The sequence below is a fragment of the Eumetopias jubatus genome, unplaced genomic scaffold (assembly GCF_037043125.1).
Source record: "Eumetopias jubatus isolate StellerSeaLion01/CBP00866 unplaced genomic scaffold, mEumJub1_p1.0 scaffold_1, whole genome shotgun sequence".
Classification (NCBI taxonomy): Eukaryota; Metazoa; Chordata; class Mammalia; order Carnivora; family Otariidae; genus Eumetopias; species Eumetopias jubatus.
In genome coordinates, this window is record NW_028274807.1 from 130,677,010 (window position 1) to 130,702,057 (window position 25,048).

A 25,048-nucleotide genomic window follows, 5' to 3' on the forward strand; every position below is an offset into this window, starting at 1 on the left:
CGTCTTAAGAGTGAGGCTTTAGGGCACCTGGGTGGCTCAGTTGGTTAAGCGACTGCCTTCGGCTCAGGTCATGATCCTGGAGTCCCGGGATCGAGTCCCGCATCGGGCTCCCTGCTCGGTGGGGAGTCTGCTTCTCCCTCTGACCCTCTTCCCTCTCGTGCTCTCTCTCTCTCTCTCTTTCAAATAAATAAATAAATAAATCTTTAAAAAAAAAAAGTGAGGCTTTAATCTGATAGGATTAATGTCCTTATAAGAAGAGACATGACAGGGGCGCCTGGGTGGCTCAGTCGGTTAAGGTCTGCCTCCAGCTCAGGTCATGATCCCAGGGTCCTGGGATCGAGCCTCGTGTCGGGCTCTCTGCTCAGCAGGGAGCCTGCTTCTCCCTCTCCCTCTGTCTGCCACTCTGCCTGTTTGTATGCTTGCTCTCTCTCTCTCTGTCAAATAAAATAAATAAAATCTTAAAAAAAAAAAAAGAAGAGACAGGAGAGAGCTCACTCTCTGTCCCTCTCTCTCAGCCATGTGAGGACACAGCCAGAAGGCAGCCATCCGCAAGCCAGGAAAAGGGCTCTCACCAGGACCCAACCATGCCGGCCCTCTGAGCTCAGTCTTTTCAGCCTCCAGAACTGTGAGAAAATAGATGTCTGTGGTTTAAGCTGCCCAGTCTGGAGTATTTTGTTATGGCAGCAGGGCTAACTAAGGCAACTGGGAATACCTCTTGTCTGGTTCACCCATATGTCCTCAGGACACAACATCTGGCCTCCAGTCAACATTCAGTAAATATCTGTGGAATCAATGAATTGTCATCTTACGGTCCCTACTGGACCCATGGGCAAACTTTCATAATAAAAATGGCACACTAATCTGAATTAGAGATGCAGATTCAGACCTGGAACCAAGTTATCCTCCCTCAAAGACAGACTAGAGAAGCATGGCCCCATAGAACTTACTATGGCGTCAGACATGGTTTCTACCTGTGCTGTCCAATATGGCAGCCACCAGCCACATGCGGCGGTTAAGCGCTTGAAACGTGGCGAGTGTGAGAGAGGAGTTGAATTTTTAATTTTATTTAATTTTAATTATTACATTTAAACAGCCACATGGCTGGTGGCTCCTGTACAGCACAGCAGAGGACTAGATGTTTTGAGCAAAATCAAGCCCTGGGCACTAACCTCATTACGCAGGCCACTCCCTGTGCCAACCATCCCTGGCACCAAACACATATAAAACACAACTGATTCTCATGCAGCTGACACAGGTAGCTTTCAAGTGGTATTAGAGGGGCCTGGCGCAGAGAAGCTGGCAAAACATGTACAAAAGGGATAATGAGGCACCATTTTGCAGAGATTGTGGCACTTTATAGGCCTCCATCTGTGATGAAACCCACCAAAGGGCAGGTTCATCCCTTGGTGACCAGACTTAACTAAAATTTAAGACCCAATCAAATCACTCAGAATTGAGATTTTTGGCAGGTTATGTGCTTCACTTTGAGAATCCTGCTGCTTTTCACCTCAGTCAGCCCAACAAGTGAGGTTGCGTGTTCCAATATCATCCACAGTAGCACTGAGCTCTGAGTAAGGGACAAACAGAACAGTGCAAACTCTGATTCTGACTTCCGTAAAAGTGCACATGTCCCCTTCCTGCCTAAGCCACCAGGTGGAAGGGGCCCACACCCTTTTCCCCAACTTGTAATTTGTTAGTTAGATGAGCATTTTCTCCATGAGAAAGAAATCTATCAAGTGCTACTTAAAAATCTTCTATGGCCAAAACTGTATGGAAAAGGAATAGCCTCATGCCCCTCTACATGATACCACAAACTATCTAACAAGAATATTCTATTTGGTGGTAATGCCTATTTGTCTAGCACCTTGCCGTTTATGAGGCACAAGAGCTCTGGGGCCCAAGAGATCAAAGTTCAAATTCCACCCCAGTCACTTCCTAGCACTGCATCTTCAGAAAAGTTACTTAAGTTCTCTGACTGTTGGTTACCCATCTGCAGAAAAGGAATGCGTGTACCCATATACCTCCCTGGGTTTCTGTGAGAATAAAATGACATAAGAAGCCGCACAAATATGAATGTTAATTTATAATAGCCCAAACAGAAACGACCCAAATGTCCATCAACATGTGAATGTATAAACAAACTGTGGGACATCCACACAGGAGAATACTACTCAGCCATAAAATAAGAACGAACTACTACACACAAAACAACACAAATGGGGCACCTGGGTGGCTCAGTAGGTTAAGCGTCTGCCTTTAGCTCAGGTCATGATCCTGGCATCCCAGGATAGAGCCCCACATCGGGCTCCCTGCTCGGCGAGGAGTCTGCTTCTCCCTCTCCCTCTGCCCCTCCTCCCCACTCGTGCACTCTCTCTCTCAAATAAACAAGTAAAGATCTTTCAAAAAATTTAGAACAACACAAATGAATCTCAAAATAAGTAAGCTGAGTGGAAAAAGCCAGACCAAAAAAAGTATGTACCACATGAGTCCATTTATAGAAAATCCTAGAAAATAAAATCAATGATGGAAAGCATATCATTGGTTGTCTGGGGACAGAGAGCTAGGAAAAAGGAGGGATAACAAAGGAGCACGAAGAAACTTTGTGGGAGACGGAAATGTTTTGCATCTTGATTAGGTCATGGTTTCCTGGGTTTGAACACTTAAATACATGCAGTGTAATGTGCTTAAATTATATTTCCATAAAGTTGAAAAAGCTGGGAAGACATAACGCACCATCACAGGACTGAGCGCATAGTAGGCTCTCAACAAATGCTGGCTCCATTCTGGAGCCATAGTAAACGACCCCACTAGAACTTCTGGAAAAGAATTCGACAGGCTGCCAGGGAAGCAAGTCAGCCTATGTAACACTTACTTTGGTGTACTAGAACCCAGATACGTAGGACACGCTCTTCTCAGCTAAAAAGTGTGAACGAGAAAGACGCACAGAAAGATGAGCAAGGCTTGATCTTTGCCCTCGAAGAAACACAAATACGTTTAATGTATGATGTAATAAAAGTGTCATAAGGACGGTACTGACAAATGGCAGACATGCAGAAGAGAGTAATGCCGATGGGATGGATGTTGGGAAGGAACAGTTTCCGGTGGGTGGGACCCTGGCAAGCAGTGAGGGGTGGGGTGGGCCCTGTGCAGAAAGAGTGGAAGCTGGGATGGGGGTGGGGGGCACAGCCAACTGTCCTCCAAGGCAGGAGTGGGGAGGGGGGGTCCACAAAGGGCAAGGCTGAGCTGGGGAAGGCCCTGAGCACCAGGTAGACTCTCCACTGCATTTTTCCAAGCGAACCAGCCAAAGGGTTTGGCATCATCAGATTTGTGTTTTATACAAATAGGTCCCATCTAGAGGGCCATCTGGCAATTTATCAAGAGTCCTGACATTCATATCTTTCAACTCAGTAATTCCTGAGGATATAATCAAAAATGCACACAAAGATTTATGGACAGCGCTGCTTATCACAGCATTATTTATAATAGCCCAAAGCCTGAAATAACTTAAATGTCCAATAAAAGAAGACCATTAAATAAATTATGGTATGTGGAGTGATTAAATCATATGCAGCCATTAAATCATATTTTGAGAACATATGGAACGACAGGGTACTGCTTCACCGTACAATGTTAAGCTGCAAAAAAGCAGGACACAAAAATATACATTAAGTATTCATTCAACAAATATTTATTGATTATCTACTATGTGCCAGGCACTGTTCAAAGTATTTAGAGTACAGCAGAGGGTAAAACGGACACAACCCTGCACTCGTTAGAGGGATCCTACCTTCTAATGAAAGACGGCAGACTACAAATAAGGCAACAAATAACAATAGGTGGAATATACAGCATGTTAGATGATAGGGAGCGTTATGGAGAAAATCAAGAGGACAAAGGGATGAGAAGTCGGGGCGTAGGTAGAAATTGCAAATAGGTGGTTAGGGAAGGTTTCACAGAAAAGGGGGAGTGAAGGGTTTGAGCCAAGGTTATCTCCGGGAGGACTTCCAGGCAGAGGAAACAAGTAGTGCAAAGGCCCCGAGGAGACCTGGAGAGTTCAAGAAACAGCAAGGCTGAAATGGCCGAACACGCAGGACAAAGATCTGGAGGATGAGGGTGGAGAGTAGCTGGTGCCTCTCAGGGTGAGGGGAGCCACTGCAGGGCTTTGAGCAGAAGAGTGACATGATCTCTAGGGGGAAAGGAAGAAACAAGGAGAGCAGTTGGGATTTGTCTGGCGTTTTCCTTGCTTTTTTATAATGGAGGTACGTTCATTTCATAATCAGAAACAAAAAAGGTAGTTCAATCAAAGAAAGCACAGTGCGGCAAGGCAGTGTGGGTGCTCTGACCAGGTCGCAAGGCAGCAGACAAACAAATCAGGAAGTGAGGGAGGCAACTCAGGTGTCCGTGACAGAGCAGTGAGTACACAGAGGAGGGCACAGGTTCATGGAGGTCTCTGTGAGCAAAACGTACTCTTCTTAATAATAAATATAACCGTGATGCAGAAAAAAATACTTCTATATATATTCTCATATATATATACATATGAGAAAAAGAATCCCCCTGTATTCTCAGCTTCCGAACAATATTTAACCCGTTGGCATATTTCCTTGCGCTCTCTTTTCCTATACATACTTTGGTTTTCTCCATCATTCTACAAAGCCTAGACTGTTGCAGGCACTCAAATGTTCACCAAACAAATAACGGGTGACCAAATGCTCCCAATCATTTTGCATACAGATTTGCTCATGTTACATCAGCTACGTTACAAGCATTTTCAGAAGCAGTTTCAATAGGCTTGGGTGACACAATGGAAATCGTGGGCAAGGAGAAGGCATGGTCACAGATGACTAAGGTGTCAAGTCCGTTTGAGAGGACGGTGGTGACATTATGCACCCAGGGCACCAGCAGGAAGCCAATCTGATGAGGAAGACACTGGGCTCAGTGTGGTGGACGTGGGGGACGTGTAGGGGCACACAGAACGTCCCTGCAGAGACGCCCAGCAGGCCATGTGTCTCAGGGCTCAAGAGGCAGTGGGAGGCTCAGCGCAAGGTGGTCACAGCAGGAACAGGAGTGGATGTAACACTAGCTGCCCCATGATGTGCTGGCCTCCTGCTAAGAGCTTCTCAGACCCTTCCTCCTCTAGTCTCCCCAGCTGCCCTGCGAGGCGGGTATTCATGTGCCCATTCGACAGAAGCCCAGCCCCTCCACAGCAGAGCCAGACTCAAACCCCCAAATATGAGCACTTTCCCACGAATTCTCTTCTCTGTTAATAGGAACTTAAAATATACCCGGCAGCCCAGGGACAAAGTGGCAAGGTGCCTGAGTCAGTTAGCACTCGTGTTTGTGTGCAACTTCTAGGGACTGCCCCCTACACCAAAAGAATGATCTTTCCTCTTCTGAAGACATATTTTATGTTTTCTTACTTATAATTACAGTCTGTTGAGGTTTTGTTGCTGTCGTTTTTTCATGTGTGTGAGCCTTCTCTCGCACTAGATAAGAGGCTCCAGGAAACCAGGACACACGGCACGATCTCCCCACAGCATCAGCCCAATACTGTGCACACAGTCGTGTTCAGCAAATGCTCTGGGTGAAAAGGCTATCGCTTGCCAGTCACCCCAGGGCTACTGCGACACTGTGAGTGAGGTGACCCGGACACCCTGCAGCTCGGATGAGGCAAAGTCAAGCCCAGATGGACAAGCACTCTTGAAAGAGGCCAGACAACAGGCAGGTAAATTTAGGTGGACAGGCACGTTAATAGAAGATAAGGCAAATTTGCCTTTTGCACATGGCTTGCTACAATACAGAGTCTGCAAACTAGTTGGCCCATGGGCCAAACGCAGCCCACCCCCATGTCTGTACTAGTTGACTCACACCTGGTTTTAACTTGTTACAATATAAATTAGTTGCTATCTTTTAAAAAGTGAAGAGTTCCACATAAAAATCTGGATTTCTGTAAGCAGTACCTTTTCGAAGGCCCATCTTTTCCCGTTCCCCATAGCCCCCCAACCCCACCTGCTCATCTCCCCCGCCCCACCAGCCCTGCCCCAGGGTGGGAGGGGACCTCGGGCACAGGGCTGGGTCTGAGCTCACAGGCCACCAGGAGCTCTGGCCGCCTGTACTCACCAGCACTCAGGGTTGTGAACTCCAGGAAGCAGTATTCGTAGGACACATCAATCTTGGTCTCCACCTGAGGCCTCTTTAAAGTCGAATAGATATTTCCAGGCCGTTTGTCATCGCGTTTCTCCAACTTGTTCAATCCGCAACCCATTTCAGCAGCTGCCAGCAGAAACCAAAAAAAAAAGGACAAGGAGAGCGATTTTTTTTTCTGAGATTTTTTTTTTTAAACACCACAGTATAAAAGACCCCGTATTTCCCTGAAGACTACATGAAGGACCTCAGCCTTTATGCAACCCAGAGCATAATTCAGTGTCTGACCTGAACATGGCAGAACTACACTCCGGACCCAGGCTGGTTTCTCCTTCTGTGAGGAAACCATTACCAGCCACCCCACACTTCTATAATGACACCAAAAGCATACCTGTCTTCTCTCTTTTTTTCCCCCATCTGAGGAAAATAATACCTCAGAGTGCCTCAGTTCCACTCTAATCTGTACACATGATTAAAAAATGAGTTCTTAAAAGCAATATGGTGCATTATGGTGACAGACCATCTGAAAAGAAAAAACAAAACAAGAGACGTGTCACTTTTGCTGTGGTTGCTAAGAGAGAATAGTAAGTTGTTGGTACAATTTCCAAACTCCAGCAGTAATTATTTAGACAGGAATTTATATTCATAAAACATCTCTAAAAGTAGACGGTGGTATTTTTCTGGGCCTCATCTAAAAGTCCCCCTTTTATTCTTTTTGAAACCAAACCACAGGAAATAATAGTATGCTTCCACGTTCTTAGAGAGTCATTTTAGACCAAAATGAAGACTGGTTGAACACTAATAGCAGGGCCAGAGAAACTGGAAGCAGAAACCCACGTGTATTAGAGCGAAGATCTGTGGCGACAGTTTGAAAGAAAAATGGAGAAATGTTAGGATAATGTGCGTATTAGGGTGGGCTCAGCTCCCAGCCTTTCCAGGGATTAAAAACAATGAGGGTTCTCTGTTTATTTAGGCAGAATGACATTCATGAAGTGACTTTTTATCCACTCTCCAGACTTCAGCAGAAGATATTTTCCTTTTGTGCATGGAGCATGACCAATACTTCCCCCTTCTCTGGGGTACCAGAGCTGCCATCAGAACATATTTCACAAAAATATGAACTGGCCAAGAATATCACAAACAGAAACGTGGTGACCGCTTCCTTTTAGAGATAAGAATTTCCTTTTGCTTAATCCATTCACAAGGTGCCCAGCTTCCTAAGGCAAACTGGCAAGCTCCAGAAAAAACAAAATGAACCTCAAAAAAGCAATAAGTGTGGGGGGGGAGGGGAGCAGTGGAAGAGGGTGGTGTCATGACAACCAGGCTATACTTTTCAGTAATTAAAAAAAGTCTGGAAGGATGGATGAGAACAGGAAGGCTTACTTATGCCTTAATAAGGGAACATTAGTGTCCAAAGGGCCAGGGCAGACATGATTTATGTGCAATCTGCATGAACTGATTACTTGTAAAATACTCTGTAGTTCTGCAGATAGAACAGCTGATATATAGAGAGGCTGCATATTTAACTACGAAAAAGCAAGCCGAGTGGCACCTGCTGAAGCTAAGCAGAAGAGAAGTGGACAGGAAGGCTCCTGTGTACTGGGGAACAGGTCACCCGGCAAGATGAGCACTGTCACCACCAGAACAGAACTGGAAATAACCCAGAGGCTCACCAAGTAAGTCACTTGTACACCCAGTTCCCTAAGAAAGACTGTTTGGGGCTCTCAAAAAAAGAAACCTCTCCCTCGAAAATCCTCCCATTCTTGTTATCCTATTAGGTAAATTCTAGCATTAGAGACTCGTTCCTTTGAAATCAGAATCACTCTCCCTCAGGATCTCCTTTGAAACCACAAATATCTCTACAGGAAGGGCAATGAACGAAGCTTATGGTAGCCACTAACACTTTAGTATGATTTAATATCTTCTATAAAGGATAGGTTCCCTGACAACAGAGAAAAAAGGAGAGGAGTATCAGGATGAGTAAAATAACTCAGAAAAAAGTTAAGGAGGCGGGAGGAGGTAGGGGATGGCGTGCCAAGAAGCATCAGAAAAACTCTCCCAATTTATAACCTGGAGTTTAAGGTTTCACTCAGATTGTCCCAAACTTGAGGTCTCTGCCCAAGTTCACCCCGAAGGACACTGTTCTTGTCTCCCAGGACACGACAAGCTTCTGGGTAAGTCATGCATATGATCTGACACAGAAAAAATAAATAGTACCAGCAGCCAGCAGCAAAATTGTAGTATCGGTGAATCCTCAAGATCTCAAACTTAAGGATTCATTTCTTTGGAATACGTGCAACCCTGGTTAAGCAACTGCTTTTATAGCACGACTCTCTCTAGGAAGGCAGACAAATGAAGCAGCTGTGAGCCAATAAAACCTTAGCATGAGGGGCGCCTGCGTGGCTCAGTCAGTTAAGCGGCAGCCTTCAGCTCAGGTCATGCTGGGATCGAGTCCCACATGGGCCTCCCTGCTCCGCGGGGAGCCTGCCTCTCCCTCTGCCTGCTCCCCCTGCTCATGCTCTCTCTCTGTCAAATAAATAAATAAATAAATAAATAAATAAATAAATAAAATCTTAAAAACAAAAAACAAACAAACAAACAAAAAAATGCTTAGCGTGAGTCTGTTCCTCTTATTCTTTGGTGGGGAGGGCCCTACCTTACTCACTCCCGGCACACCTGTGTTCCTTTTAGTTCCTTCCTGCGTTCTTCTACCAACCCCCACCCCTGTCAAAAAGTAAAGATTTTCATATCATTCTAAAAATAGCTATTACAGTCCCTACTGTGCTCAAACAAGAAAGATCTAGCTTACAAAAGGGGTAAAAATAAGATAGAACGGTACCTAACATTACTGTTTACTATGTGAAGTTCCCAGGCTCATACTAGAATCCCACTAGAAACTTGGGGCAAGGGATGGGTATGGGCCTTTGAGGGCAGTGAGAGGTGGGAGGCAGAGGGAAGAGGAGAGGGCACAGCCTTGCCTGATGCAGGCATTTGGTGCACATTCCCTCAGACATTCAGGGAGTGTCTGTCTCAGGGGAAGCACATCTCCCTCAGGAGTCAAGGCCTCTAGTGGGGCAGAAGGTAAATGGTAAGGATAATGGTTTTGAAATATGCCCCCCAAATCCTTTGACACTTCTGCCATTGAAAGGTGGGGTCTACATCACCTCCCCTGAGTCTGGGCTCCATGGCTGCCTGACCAATACAATACAGAGGAATGACACAGTGCCAGCTTCTGGACCTGGGCCTTAAGACATCAGGAACACCAACTTCTTGATCCTTGGGCTGCCTGTTCTTGGATCCCAGCCACCATGCCATGAGGAAGCCCAAGCAGCCCCAAAGGGAGGCCCATGTGGAGAGGAACCGACAGCCAGCACCAACTTGCCAGCCATCTTGCCAGTGAGCCATCTTGGAAATTGAGCCTCTGCCTCAGTCAAGACACTGACACCATGTGAGGCAGAGACAAGCTGTTTCCACCAAACCCTGCCAAAACTGCAGATCCCTAAGCAAAATACACCATTGTTTGTTTTAAGCCTCTAAGTTTTGGCATGATTCATCATGCAGTATGTAACTCATTCACCAAGTTTGTTCAAAATGACCATGGCTTGCTGCCTCCTCGGGAGAACACCAGCCGAGATTGCCTGCATTTAGGGGCCCTGCTTTAGCCATTCACCCTCTGAAGGGCACTTGGGCTGTTTCCAGTTGATTATGAATAAAGTGGCTATAAACACTCACACAGAGGCTTTTATGAGGACATAAGTTTTCATTTCTCTAGGGTAACACCTGGGAGTGGGATTGCTAGGTTGTGTGGTAAGTGCCGGGGTCCTGTCAAACGAATGAGGCTTCTCTTTCCACATTCACGGTGGCCAGATGCTGACTGCAGGAGAGGCATGGCGGAAGGTGAGACCCTTCAAGAGACTGATCGATTAGCCCCGCCACCTCCTGCTCACTCTGGGGCATCAGCTCCCTGGGCAGAATCATGAGAGTGGTGCTATTCATGACTCCTTCTCCTTTAGTTGTTGCCTGTTTCTATAAAGGACACATGCTAAAAATCACTTGTGCGTGATGAGATTCTCCCGGTGCTTTATCTATGGTCCATCCAACCCCCACAGTTCTGCCCTTCCATATTCCCAGTCACCCCACACTGACACCTAATGTAAATCAAGTTATTCGTTTTATGTGTGAGTGGATCACTGGATCAGCTTTGATTATCTGACAGTCGTACAGGAGGCTTTTCTCTTTTGTTTCTACCTCTGTCTTCCCAGAATACAACCCAGCACCCATGGGTATGCGTCTCTCTAGCATTAAGGGACCAAGAAAAACTTTCCAAGAGTTCTTCAAAGGTAAAGCAAAAAGAGGAAGTCTTTCCCCATTCCTGTGGCGAGACTGTGGGGAAAGAGCCAAAATAAACATACAGTTCTCTAGCAGAAATTGGCCAAAAGTAATTAGGAACTGGAGGCTGATTATGGAGGAAAATAAGGTAATCACCGGGAGGTTGAGACCCTGGCTGCAAAGGAGAGGACGTTAGAGATTGCAAATGACCAGAAAGCAGAGAGCCCTCAGATGGTGAGGTTCTGAAAAATCAGTTCTTTCCAAATCAAGCCTAGCGTGAGGTGTGTCTTTGAGACACCGCGGCCCAGCTTCATGCAGAAACTGTCAGCTCCGTGACAGAGGGAACTTTTCCAAATTCATGCATACGTGCATGCATTCATTCAGCACACATTTATTAAGGTCTGCTTTAAATCAGGTCCTCAATTAGGAAAGATAAAAATGGGAAGACCAGGCCCTGCTCTTAAGGAAATCGGAGGTGAAAGAAGGAGAAAGACAGTGAACAGATGTACATGGTGCAGTGGGGCGGGCTGTTCTGGGAGTCTGGGCACAGTGTGGGACATTCAGAGAAAACCCCTGTGATAGAAAACAGACCCGGTTCCAGAAGAAGCTGATCAGCAAGGGTGCATGATGTCCTGTGTCATTTTCAATGTCGAAATCTTTAACTTTTTATTTTAAAGTATTTCTGATTTGTTTCTGAAGTGCTTCCCAAGATGCTCATAAGACACTGGAAAACCACTTCAGAAAGGATCACCTCCTTAAAAGATTATTTTTCAGCTCGTGTTTCTAAAACTTCAGTTTAAAGGTTCATTTTTACTATCAACTAGCGTACATGCATTTAAATAATGGGGTCAAAAAATGCAGTTATATTTCCAAATACATATTAGTTTCATTAAGGGTGAGTCCTCATTTACCACACTTGCTGCTAATCTGTGGCAGACTGTAAAGCTAATTTTAACGATTGCCAACAGCTCATGACAAGCAACCAGAGATGGGGCAATTATATGCAATGATGCTGGATCAGCTGGCAAATTCATTTTTTATTTCTGCATTCAAGTTCCATATTTGAAGCCTCGAGCATGTTTATTACATCACTCAGTCACCCAAAGTAAGAACTGATGATCCAAATTAAGACATTTTTACATGATAGGAACATCTCTCTTAACCCAGAAATGTAAATGAAAACTTGAAAATTCAAATGTTATCAAGTCTTGATATCCTACAAACATAGTCTAAGACAGAAACCCAAGGATAACTAAAATTTACCCATTGAGGGACTGGGCTAAGTAAGTGAAGGGGATTAAGAGGTACAAACTCCCAGCTATAAAATAAGAAAGGCAGAGAGATGAAAATACAGTCCAGAATATACTTAATGACATTGTAATAACACTGTGTGGTGCCTACACTTATTGTATTGAGCACTGAGTAAAGTCTAGAATTGTCAAATCACTGTGTTGTACGCCGGAAACTAACATAACACTGTACACATCAACTATACTTCAATAAGAAAAATTTACCTGTTCAAAGTGTTCCTGATTTGATGCCAAGTATAAAGAACAATCTATATGAAACAATATTATTTGTATGGTGCTACTTCTTCTAAGTGAGTGTGTATATAAATATAAATTATATAGTAATATATTACATATATATTTTATGTGTGTGTGTATACACAGTCTCTTTCTATCTGGCAAGATAAAGAGCACAATGTTCCCACAAATTTCCTCCAGGTCATGAGATGATGGGTGACCCTCTCTTTATGGTTTTCTGTATTTTTCAAGTTTTCTGTGCTGCACATACCTTATTTTCTTCACTGAAAACAGTAAGAGGTATGATAGCCAGCCTCCAAGATGACCCTGCATAATCCTTGCAGCATTCACGGGTGGTCTCCACCCGCAGTGAACAGGGCTAAGCCGTGAGGCCAGGAGGGCACTGCGGAAATGATGAGTGTGATTTCCAAGGCTGGGTTACAGCAGCATTGTGGGCTCTCCCTTGCTCTCTCCTGGATCCCTCACTCTGGGAACAGCCAGCTGCCACAGTATAAGGACACCCTATTAACCCTGTGGAGAAGTCCCAGGACAGGGAACTGAGGCCTCCACCCAACAGCCAACACTGTTGGCTAGCTCAACACCCACGTGGAAGCAGATCCGTCAGCCCCAGAATGGCCTCCAGCCCAGCCAGAATCTTGACCACAACCTGTTGAGGCACCCCAGGTCAGAACCACCCAGCTAAGTTGCTTCTGGATTTCTAACCCACAGAAACCCTGTGAGATGATAAATGTTTATTGTCATTTCTGGCTGCCAAGATCCGGAGTAATTTGTTACAGAGCAAAAGATAAGGAATACAAGGGGTGTTTACGTTACCAAAGGAAAACACTTGCTTACTATCCCCTCCTCCCCACATCTCAGTCAGGGTCTGATCCAGACCACCTCTCTGCCTTCCCACAGTCCCCATCACAAACACCCTTAACTAAACACAGCTCCCTTTCAGAAGAACCTGCTGCTCAAAGTGTGGTCCTCAGACCAGCAGCACCAGACTTCCTGGGAGCCTGTGAGAAATCCAGAATCCCAGGCCCTCCCAGGCCTGCTGAACCAGAATCTACATTTTAATGACAAGTGATTCATTGAAGTTGGAGCAGTGGTACAGTTTGAGAAACCCTGGGTCATGGCAGTGGTCCTCAACCTTGGTTGCATATTGGAATCATCTGGAGACCTATTTAAAGGTCCTGATACCCAGGCATTCGGGGGTGGGGCCTGATCATCAATATTTTGGAAAAACCCAAGTGATTCTAACTAGCAGCCAGAGGTGAAAATCAACAATTTAGGGGCAAGCTCCGTTTTCCCCACTCTGAACCCTCTCCAGTCTCGGATCTTTCTTAAGTCTCCTAGCCAGGGCTAAGAACCCCAGTCGAGAACATGGCCCTGCTGACCCCTTTGATTCCACCCCCATCTCTTGAACCTCTTTGTACCTCAGATGCCCTCTTCCCACCTCCGTGCTGTCCTCCCAAACACAGGTGCACCCCTAAATTTCTATCCCCAGCCCTCCTTCTGTCCCACTCTCTTAAAATCATTTTCAGTATAGAGGCGCCTGGGTGGCTCAGTTGGTTGAGCCTCCAACTCTTGGTTTCGGCTCAGGTCATGATCTCAGTGTCGGGAGACTGAGCACCGCATCAGGCTCCATGCTGAGCACAGAGTCTGTTGGAGATTCTCTCCCTGCCCCTCTGCTCCCCACCCCTCTGCTCATGCTCTCTCGCTCTCTCTCTCAAATAAATAAAATCTTAAAAAAAAAATAATTTTCAGCATAAGCCACTTCAGACATACAGATTAGGACAGAAAATGAGACATCTATGTACCCATCAGCAAGATTTAACAAATGCTTATATTTTACTTTATTTGCTTCACATCTTGTATATTTGAAGAAATGAGACTTTTTGGATGCAGCCCCCATGCCCTTCCTTTCTTCCCTCTTCCATCCCTGCTTGTACTCTTTCACGATCTACCTGTGACAATACATGGCAGAGGTTTGAGACTTTCCACTTCCTGGCACCTTTAGCGTCTCGGTACGTTGTTCACGGCACCCCTAGGCTAAAAGCTGTACTTACAGTTCCACTTATTAAGCAGTTCAGTCTAAACAACATAACAATTATTTATGTCCAAACAACTTATTAGCCTTTTGAAAAAAACAACAGTACATAAAAATTGAAAGAATAAACCTTTTTCTTTCATTCCTGAGTCACCACAAGTACTAATGGGATGTGTGCATCTCCTGGGCACTGCACAACTTCTCAAACCTTGGAATCATGCTGGACACCACCACCTTCATTTCCTGTTCCGCTAGGTGGTATCTTAGCAACCACCCAAAAGGCAGCTGCCCAGAGATATGAAGTCATCAAAAAGGCGGCAGGGCTAACGGTGCTACCTCAAACTACCCCAAGATGGCAGGTAGTGTTGTCTAACATGTCAAGTACCACTGTGTTCCCCTCAGAAACGTTAAAAAAAAAAAAAAGCCCTTCTGCCCCAGCCTCGTGAGGTGGCTGTGGCGCCTTGGGGTGCCTTAGTAATGGAGTTTGGGAACCTCCAACACGTGGTACTGTTGAGTATACTCAAAAAAGTTACATAAATGCTATCGTCTCCCCTGTTAGCCCTCATATCCCCTTTCATGGGCTCTGCTTTACCTGTTCTGGGCAAAAACCTTCCAGTCTCCCTCCCAAACTGGTGAACTCGAGATGAACACGCCCAAGGACCCGTTTCAACATCTTCACCTAGAATTTTCCTGAAATTCCTGATGAATGTGCTCCAAAGAGAACTCAACGCCTTGCCCATCAAGGCCTATTCTTCCTCCCGTGTTCCTTGCTCCCGTGGGTAGTACCCCCGTCCTTGTAACATCCAGGCTCAAAACACCAAGCATCAGCCTGCTCCTGCCACTGTCGTCACCACTGCTGTTGGCCTGGCGCTGGGTGCTGATAGAGGCCCTTACTGCCACCACTTCATTCCCCATGCTGACCCGCCCTCTTAGGACCGTCAGAGGCCTTCCTGCCTCTGGTTTCCCTTGGTCTCTCACCCACTAATTCCTAGCGCCAGGCTAATGCCAGATTAACCATTCTGTGCCACCCACGTGGCTCAAAGAGCATAAGAAACATACGCTGCCCAGTTTGGAGTCCTTAGCCTCCATCCACCCCATCCCCCTCCTCCCGGGTCTCTGGCTGTTCCTCTTCCTGTACACTGGAGTCAGGCTGCAGGAAGCCAGTGCTCCCTTCGGTACACACTAAGCACTCTCCAGACACCATTCCTTTGGGGCACCTCAAGCGTGCCCCCCACTGGACACTCCTTTCCCTTCCATCTCGACCCTCTGTATTAGGGCTGTTCAGAGAAACTTCTAGAAGCAAGAGGACAGCGTGTGGGTAGATACCTCTATAGAGAGAAGGCAGGGCAGATTTGTTTTAAGAAACTGACTGATGTGACTGTGGGAGCTGGCAAGGCGGAAATCTGCAGGGCGGGCCAGCAGGTCAGAGACCTATGGAAGCACTGATGTTACAGTCTTGAATCCTAAGGCAGTCTGGAGGCAGGATTCCTTCTTCCTCAGGAGACCTCAGTGTTTTCTCTTAAGTCCTTCAACTGATTGGGTGAGGCCCACCCACATCATGGCAAATACTCTGCTTTACTCAGTCTCCTGATTTAAATGTTAATCACGTTAAAAAAGAAAAATAACCCACACCAACACCAAGATGTGTTTGACCAAAAACTGGGTACCATGGCCTAGTCAAGTTGACACAAAAAATTACCCATCACACTCTCCTTTATTAAGCATTTACTGCATGCAAAGCATTATTCTAAATGCTGAAGATACCAAAGTGATGCAAAAAGCCAAAAAAAAAGAAAAAAGAAAAAGGAACAACCCTGCCCTGAAGGATTTTGTCTTCAGGAGCAGACAAACAGATAATGCACAAATAAAAATAATAAAGGAAATTCAATTTTAAAAAGTATGTCGAATAGAGAAAAATAAGGCAGGGAGGAGGGAGAGCAAGCACGGGGTAAGACGATGCAATATTTAAAATTCTTTTTTAAAAGATTTTTTATTCTATTTATTTGACAGAGAGAGCACAAGCAGGGGGCACAGCAGAGGGAGAGGGAGAAGCAGGCTCCCCGACGAACAGGGAGCCGGATGTGGGGCTCGATCCCAGGACCCTGAGATCATGACCTGAGCTGAAGGCAGACGCTTAACGACTGAGCCACCCAGGCATCCCAACGATGCAATATTTAAAAACAGGATGATCAGGGAAGGCCTCACCCAGGCGGTGATGTTAAAAAGACCATGGGATAAGCAGGGGATGGTGTACCGGGAAAGATGGAAACAAGTGCAAGGTTCCAGAACCTGCCTGGGGAAGAGTGGTGGCTGCAGGTGACACATGAAATCAGAGAGGCGGGGGAAGTAGGTTGTACGGGCTGTGCAGATGGTGGTAAGGACTCTGGCTTTACCCTGAGATGGGAGCCCCTTGAGGGTTTCAAGCCAAGTGCAGACATGGTCACTCTGGCCATGATCGTGGAAATTGGGAGACCAGATAATGATGGGGTTATGAGCAATGATCAAGTTCTGGATATGTTTTAAAAGCAGAAAATGAGATTTATTGGTAGTTTGGAAATAGGGTATGAGAAAAAGAGGGCATCCAAGACATGTCTAGGGTTTGTGACCTGAGCAACTGAAAGGCTGGAGTAGCCCCCTTTCGAGCTGGGGATGACTATGGGAGGAAGACAGGAGCTTATTTTAGATGTGTTAACTCCATCGGGGTGGGCAGCTGCTGGGACCAGTCCTGAGCTCAAGGGAGAGCTCTGGAGCTTTTGGTAATGCCTCATCTGCTCATGTGACAGCCAACTTCCCAAAGGTAGCAATCATGTCTTTTTCATCCCCAACAGCAACTATCCCAACACCCCGCCCCAACAGATGCACAATACATTTATTTATTTATTTATTTATTTATTTATTTATTTATTTATTTAGAGAGCACGCACACATGAGCAAGGGAAGGGGCAGAGGGAGAGGGAGAATCTCAAGCAGACTCCACACTGAGCATGAAGTACGATGCGGGGTTCGATCTCATGACCCCGAGATCATGACCTGAGCCGGAATCCAGAGTTGGATGATCAACCAACTGAGCCAGGCAGGCGCCCCTAGATGCACAGTAAATACCTACTAAACCAACATCCTTCAGGACTAGGACAGACACTTATTATCTGGTAAAGGATGGAAATTCTGGAATATTTGGAATATCTGCCTGTCTCTCTCAGGTTCACCTTCTTAACAGCATAGCACAGCGGTTGGCTGCACAAGTTCTGGAGCCAGAGTGCCTAGGTTCAAATCCCAGTGTCTCTATTTCCTAACTCTGTGACTTCGAGGAAGCCGCTCAACCTCAGGTTTCCCAATTATAATATGGGGGTATCCCCAAAATCCACTGGCAGGGTGAGGATTAAATAAATTAATACTGAACAGGGCTTAGAAGAGCCCTGACACATAGAAAAAGTAGTATAAATGTTAACTATTATTAGAAATATTACCAGTAATTACTTGTTACACACTGTAAAGATTATTTTTGACCTGCCTATGGCCATAATTACACCACACAGCAAAGGGTGCTTATCCGGTGTCCCAAAACAGTGGAAAAGGTCCAAAAGCCCTCTCTAAATTACAGAAGAGTTTAAATGAACAATCTGATTTCTTGTACTTTACATTTTCAAAATTTGCCAATACATGATTGGTCACATTCCATTAACCAGAGTCTGTGATTAACCACCTCTCCTCTTATCCAACTTTATGAATGAGGTCTATTATAATAGTTTCTTCAAACTTAGGAATTTGGGAGCTATTCCATAAAACCTGAAGGATTGCCCAAGAAGTACTTCCTCAGGGTGAAATACAAAGTAAGAAATTTCAAAACACACACACACACATTCATGTACACATGAATGGAAGTTGATAATCCTCTGCAAGAAATAAATGTTGACAATCGAGGGGGTCTGCCTATAGAACAACAAAATGGGATATTGTAGTTATAAAAGCCAAAGAAAGTTGTCACTGAAGTGCAGCTGGCTTCCTGGTTGAAAAAGCATGGCAACATCCAACACAGTTTCATAAAGTCGCTTAAGAGTTGGTCTGGGCTCCTGGGTGGCTCAGTAGGTTAAGCATCTGCCTTCAGCTCGGGTCATGATCCCAGGGTCCTGGGACAGGACAGCATGGGGCTCCCTGCTCAGCGGGGAGCTGGCTTCTTCCTCTTCCTCTGCCCCTCCCCCCACTCGTTCTCTCTCTCTCTCTCTCTCTCTCAAAGAAATAAATAAGAGATTTTTTAAAAAACGAAAGAGGAGCGCCTGGGTGGCTCAGTCGTTAAGCATCTGCCTTCGGCTCAGGTCATGATTCCAGGTCCTGGGATTGAGCCCCACATCGGGCTCCCTGCTCAGCGGGAAGCCTGCTTCTCCCTCTCCCATTCCCACTGCTTGTGTTCCCTCTCTCACTGTGTCTCTCTCTGCCAAATAAATAGATAAAATCTTAAAAAAAATGAAAGAAAGAGTTGGTCAGTATCAGACGAGCTGGGCAAAACACACCACTGGCTGGTGTTGGTGCCCCATGACACCTGAGGGCTGAGTCCTCTCTCCTCTGAACCACAGAAGAGGGGTAAGTCAGGGCACCATACCAGCCACCCCCCTCGTCCTGTGGTACCAGGGCACGGAAGCCGCCGGGCCCCCTCCAGCACTCCCTACACACCACTAGGGCAGTCAGACCCAGCAAAACTCCAAAGCGAAGCACTTGATACCCCAAATAGTGTCTCCTCCATCTCAGTCTTGGCAGGTAGCCATCAGGCATAGAATGTGACCTGATTTTCTAGCTCTTTGGTTCTGGCCCCGCTGAGAGCCGATTCTTCTTCCTGAATTCAGCCCAGGTGGGGAGTAAGTCACACAAATGCATATTTAAAAGCTCAACCGAATTCTTATTTGGAGAGCAAGGAATTAACAGGGCTCAAGCAGTGGCCATCACTTGCCTGCTGTACGGATCTTTTCACAGAAAGCATCCTGGTAAAATATGCAATGATAATAACGAAAGCCCCTTTGGGGGCCCAGGAGTAAAGGGAAACTCAAATTTATGTCAAAAACTGAATGTGAATGGGAGAAAAGATCACACGCAGGCAAAACCTTTAAAAGGTAAACATAAAAGAAATGTCTGGCTAAATGTATCTCTTTGTCAGTGAAAAATAACCTAAGCCTTAGCCAAGTGTGTTGCCAATTCTTCAGCTGAAGGAAAAGAGAGAGCTTACTATAGAGTAAACAGGACTTTCAGCCATGATGAAAATACTCGGCCTCTGCACAATCCAAGGCCCTGGCCAATAACCACATGTGGTTCTAGGGCACTTGAAATGTGGCTAGTGGGACTGAGGAGCCGAATTCTTTCATTTTAATTCATTTTACATTAAATGTAAGTACCCACAGGTAGGTGGTGGCCAAGGTGTGGGACCACTCGGCTACAGACACTCAAACTCAACAGTTGGCAAACATCTTTCTTTTCCTCCAGTGAAACTAAAATCACAGTCAACCAACAATATCTTAAATTGTCACCAAAATAGTTAGTATCTCGATACAGGCCCCGGCTGCCCCAAACTCAGAAAAACAGAAGAAAGTGATTCCAGTGTGTCATTTCTTGCTGCGTGGGTGTGCCTATCCAGTTTTCGTGTCTATCACCCTCTATGGCTTCATGGAAGCCATTTGGAAATCTGTGCTTGTAGACGTATTCTCATTTGCGAAACCAGAACGTCACAGTCTCTTCCCTATGTCTAGGAAACATGAAAAAATGAACTTAGGGCAAGTTACTTAACCCCGCTAAGCTTCGGTTTCCTCGAGGCTAAAGTGCAGATAAGAGTAGAACATGCCTCTCCTGAGGATTAAATTCAAAGAATGCATGTAAAGTGCCTCACAGTGCCAGGCCAAGGGCAAGCACTCGGCAAGTAGCTATAATTATTATTTTGTTAATAACAATAGTGAAATCTGTAATAAAATAAGAACGGTGCTACTAAAATAGAAGTTGACAGTCGGCAAGTTTTCTAGGCCAAAACACTCTGAACCTGCTTCCAAGGCTATGGTAAAGTAGCCTCTAGAGAAATACATCTTGGGGACATCTTGGCACTCACAGTCAACCCCCAGATGGGCAATCACCCCGTCAGGTACCATGAGTCACCAGAATCGTTCAGCTGAGACTTAACTGTGCTCCTACTCTGTGGCTGTCAGATCACAACAGTTCCCAAACACAGGGCAAAGACGTGAGACTCTGTCTTCTGACCCCACCGAGACACCTCGGCCAGAAGCGAGTATTTCATTCTGGGGTCCCACACTGTCCGGGAGGCTCCATTCCTGTTTCCTGAATCAGCCAAGGCCAGATTCAGCGGCGGGTCCACAGAATGGGACCAAAGGGTAAGGGGACCTGAGGGGACCTGGCCCGTTTTCTCAGCCAGGACAACGAGAGCGTGTTGACAGGTCATGTTTCTCACTGACAGGCCAAATCACTTTAACAGGAAAGCTGTTTTCTGAGCCTTCAAAAAAGCCAAATCTGATCTGCCTCGCAAAGCAAACACAACCCGCTTTCCGCAGGCAGCTGTGCAAGCCGGTGAAATCCAATGGGAATCTCCTCCACCAAGTTCACATCAGCCAGACCAATACGTCAGAAATCCCCCAGGAGTGGTGAAGCAGAAGTGTGGTGGAATTCTGTGGGGTTTCGGGGTTATTTTTTCTTTATATAGAAAGCACTCAATCAATCTTCTTTCACAACCAAGGGTACATTCCCCTGTGGAATTCCCTTCTCTGAAGATCTCTACAAGTAAAATATTTGTCTGATCATCTGCAATAATTTAAATGTAAACTCACTCACTGGCGGAGTCAGGGATTTCTCACAACTCCTCCACCTATAAAAACAACGTGCTTTGGACTGTCTCAGGTATCCAATTTCTGTACCCCTCTAGCCCCAAAACACTGGCCAAGCCACGCCCTTGACTTTGGGATAAGAAAACAGGGTTGTCGTATCTGGAATCTCGTACTTGTATTCTTTGCTGGTGGCACTGTAAAAATGGTACAACCATGTTGGAGAAAGATCCAGCAGCTTCTTATAAGGTTCACATACACCTCTTCTATGACCTAATGATTCTGCTTCTAGGCATTTACCCACGAGAAATGAGAACATATGTCCCTAGGAAGACTTGTACACAAATATTCATAGCAGCTTCATTCACAATACTCCCCCCACACTGGGACTAACTCATGTGTCCATCAGCGGGGGAAATATATTAACAAACTGTGGTATGGACATATCCTGACATATATAATTCAGCAATTAAAAAAAAAGCCCAAAATACTGATATATAAAACATGGATGAATCTCAAAACTATGCTGAGTAGAAGAAGGTTTACACAACACCATAGAACTCCATTTATAGGAATTTAAGCACAGACTAAACTAACAGTGAGAAACAATCAGCATTTGTTGCCCCTGAAAGAGGGGCAGGGACTGACCGGGAATGGGGATGAGGAACTTTCTGAGGTGATGGTAATATTCTCTATCTTGATAGCAACTAAGGTTACACAGGTGTGCACATCTATCAAAACATTATGCAACTATTACCCTCAAGATTTGTGCATTTCACTCTATGCATACACATTTTACCTTAAGAAAATCGTGAACATATGTTGAACTCTGAATAATAACAAGGGCACTGAAACACTTAGGAGTGACCTGTGCCAATGTCTGTAATTTGCTTTAAAGTGCATAAAACAATAGGTTGGGACTTACTGATGGATGGGACTTAAGTTGGGAATTAAGATGGATAGAGGGATGAATAAATCAACAGATGTTTAATAAAGCCAGTACTGCTAAATTACACTCTAGATATGGGTATTTGGGGGTTACTGTTTTTGCAACTTTCTTATATTTTTAGAAATGAGATAGGTGGGGGAAGAGTCATAATACCCATTCTTTAGCCCACCAAGTTAGAAATTTGGCAAGACACCCATGCCCACCAAGCCATGGGCCCACATAGTTTCAATTCTGCAGAGAAGGGAAGATTGGAAGAACACAAGTAGCTTTACAGGAACTCTCATCACTCATGCCAAAGATTTTCTGCCTGTTTCCCTACAGACAAAGCAATTATTTGAATGGAAGCCAAAAATTCCTGCTCAAGAGGGAGAAAAAGAACTCATTCCCAATTTGTTCTCTTTCAATTCCTGCACCAATCTATTAGCTAACTGCACAACACTCCACTTCCATTTGCCCCGTGTCCATTAAGTCAAAAGACTAACAAAGAAAAACCAACCCAGCGACCTGAATACAGAGGATGAGGTCCCAGTTCTCAGGACCAGAAACCCCGCTGAAGGCAAAAGAGGATGCAGAGTCAGTCTGAGGTTAAAGTGATTTCACTGAGGTTAGCACACACGCACGCACCAAAGAGCCCCAAACAGCTTGTTGCTTAACCCCTCTGTGGGGTTTGGTGACATCTGGGGTCACTTGAACTTCGTAGGGAATTCAGCTGTTTAGAGGTACAAATTAGGAATCCCGGCAGCCAGGGACACGTGGGGTGCTCAGCATGCCCTACCCACAGGCCCAGAGGTCGCTCACATTACCCCCGCCTTCCTTCCTGGCAGGGCCTCTCTTAGCCTGAGATGACACAGGATGGCAGGGCCTGGAAGACTCCTAGCCTGACTGAGCGCTCAGCATCTGAAAACAGCTATACCAATTACAAGAAAGGACTGTTGCTGGAAACCCAGGGCAGGCACTCAAATTTGGCATTTGTGCCAGACTTTAAAAAATATATATATACTTTTTGTTTGTTTTTAAGTCCCCCAACAAACTCACTGCCACCACCCAGTGTCCCTGGGGACCACCCACAACCACATAGGGCAGCTAAGCATGAGCAACCGGAGGCAGTAGGGAGCGCGCCTGGGTCTAGCACTTTTGGCTTCCACGCGGTTTTCGCTGCCAAGACGGCGATATCCCGGGTCAAGGGCACGGGCCCTGGTCGGGGGCGGGGGGGGGGGGAGGAGTGTTGCATGCCTGACAATAGTGTTTTCTGAAATGTACGCCGCCACCACCCCGCCATGGCCCAGACCTACCCTGGCGTCCCTTGAGCCTGGGAAAGTGGGTTAGGATGAGGAAAGAAATCCCCTCACATAAGGGGAGATGCCGTTTTCAGTGCCGGGACTCCCCGCGCCCAGGGTCTCTGTGCCTCCGGTGGCTGCGGCGCTTCCTCTGGACGCGCGGCAGGTCTGCTCCCATCTATCTAGCACCCCTGCGCCAGCAACAAACCCACCTCCCAGGGCGCACGCAGAAGGGCAGCTGGGAGCCGCCTCCCACTCCCCACCCCCCGCCCCACCCCGGCCTCCCGCCCTCCTGAACCCGTACTCCGTGCCCAGCTCCTGCCTGATCTTTGCCAAGGACCCCCTGCAGCAGTGTCCCAGACCCACCTGTAGCCTCAAAGCTTCCCCTCTGCTTCCCTCTTTGGCGCCCCCGAGCCCGCAGAGCCCGCGACCCCTAACAAACTGCTCTAGGTGCCTCTCCCCAGAGCGTGCCAGGGATGATTTTTTTTTCCCCCCAGAAAAGTTGGCCAAGACCGCTGCGTGCGGTGGATCGGCGCCGACTCCATCCAACCCGGGCGGGGGATGCGGTGGTGGGGGCGGTGGCCCTCTGGCAGCCCCGGCAACCTGCAAGGAGGCGCCACGCGGGGCTCCTCCGGTCCGCCGCGGTCGGGGTCCGCGGGGCCAGATGGCCGGGCCTGTGCCCGCCTACACCCCAAGTCCTGCTGCGCGCCCACCTACCGTTGGGAACTGGCTGAGGAGAAGGCGCCGGCGCGGGCTCCCTGACACAGCGTGTTCCGTCCCGGGAGGAAAGTTTGTGCCATACAACGCAGGCGGCGCGGGGAAGGCGTGGGCGCCAGTGGGTGGGGGCGGGAAGCGGCGGCGCGGCGCGGCGCGCTCGGGTGTCCGTCCCTCCCGCGATCTGGGCGTCAGTCCCTCCGCGGAGCCCGCGGCCGCCGCGCTCCCGCTCGCTGCGCCTTGAGCCTGGCGCGCTCCGGCTCCAGCCCCGACGCGCCCCCGCCGCCGCCGCGCGTCCGCCGGCTACACTTCCTCTTCCTCTGAACTCATGTGCAAAATATGCTGCGCTGCATCTTCTGGGGAGCCGCCGGCCCCTGACCGCCGCCGCGGGAGCAGCGGGTCCTCCCCGCGCCCCTGGGCGCCCTGCACCTCCTCGACGCCCCGCGCCGCTGCCTCCACGCGGCGGGCCACCTGCGCGCCGCACACGCTGCACCCCGCGGGCGACCCTCGCTGCCCCTCCGCGCAGAGGTCGGAGGCTCTGGGATCCACCCTCCTAACCAAGGGAGTGCACGTAGGGCACCAGGTGCCCTCAAAATTTGAGCCAGGGTTCTGGATGGTGACTGCCACCAAGGGGCTGATGGCTGAGGGTGTGGGAGGATAATTTAGAGGGGGCCGGTCCTCCTTCCCATTACACAGGCGGGTCACCCCCCCATCCCCCCTCCGTCTAAGTTACTTACTGAGTTGGTGATTAACGAAAGAGAGGGATAATGCCCCCAGCTCCTTGCCACACCCTATTCCACCTACTTCAGGTATCCAGAAGGTTTGAGATCTGGGGAACCATCTTGGCCTGCAACTTTAGGTGGCCCAAGGAGACAATTATATAAATAAAGCACCAGGGCAGGGCTGACTTAGTAAAGTGAAAACGTGAGGCAGAGAGCCCGTTAAAAAGTATTTTTTTTCTTGGAACTTTTTAAACAAAGCAAAATTACAGTGTAGGGGTTAAAAGCAGGAATCCCAGAGCCAGTTAGGGTTGGCCTGGCCTGGCCTCCATACTTACTCCCCGTGTGATTTGGGTAAGTGCCTTAACTGCTCGGGGCCTGTTTCCTCCTTTGTTAAATAGCACTTCCTCGTGGGTTTTATGTGTAAAGTGTTAGGGAACCACTCTATAACTTAGCTACTATCATTATTGTTATCAATCTTATAAGAGGACCGCAACAAGACAGCTAACATAATCTAATTAATTATCTACA

The 25,048-nt window shown here is 47.0% G+C and overlaps 1 protein-coding gene across 3 annotated transcripts in view; it reads right to left on the reverse strand.

Moving 5' to 3' along the window:
* The window catches only part of RFTN1 (raftlin, lipid raft linker 1), a 200,700-nt gene extending 176,631 nt beyond the window's left edge, over nucleotides 1-24,069 (reverse strand). The window contains exons 1-3 of one of the 3 annotated variants that reach the window (XM_028099109.2): nucleotides 23,802-23,889; nucleotides 6,536-6,667; nucleotides 6,121-6,273 (exon numbers count right to left, since the gene is read on the reverse strand). In XM_028099109.2, the coding sequence (XP_027954910.2) occupies nucleotides 6,121-6,265 (145 nt within the window). In that variant the 5' untranslated portion in view covers nucleotides 6,266-6,273; nucleotides 6,536-6,667; nucleotides 23,802-23,889. Of the gene's footprint in view, nucleotides 1-6,120; nucleotides 6,274-6,535; nucleotides 6,668-23,099; nucleotides 23,231-23,801 lie in introns of those variants that run through there. The other 2 variants (XM_028099111.2, XM_028099110.2) reach the window with 2 other exon arrangements.
* Nucleotides 24,070-25,048: the final 979 nt, after the last annotated feature.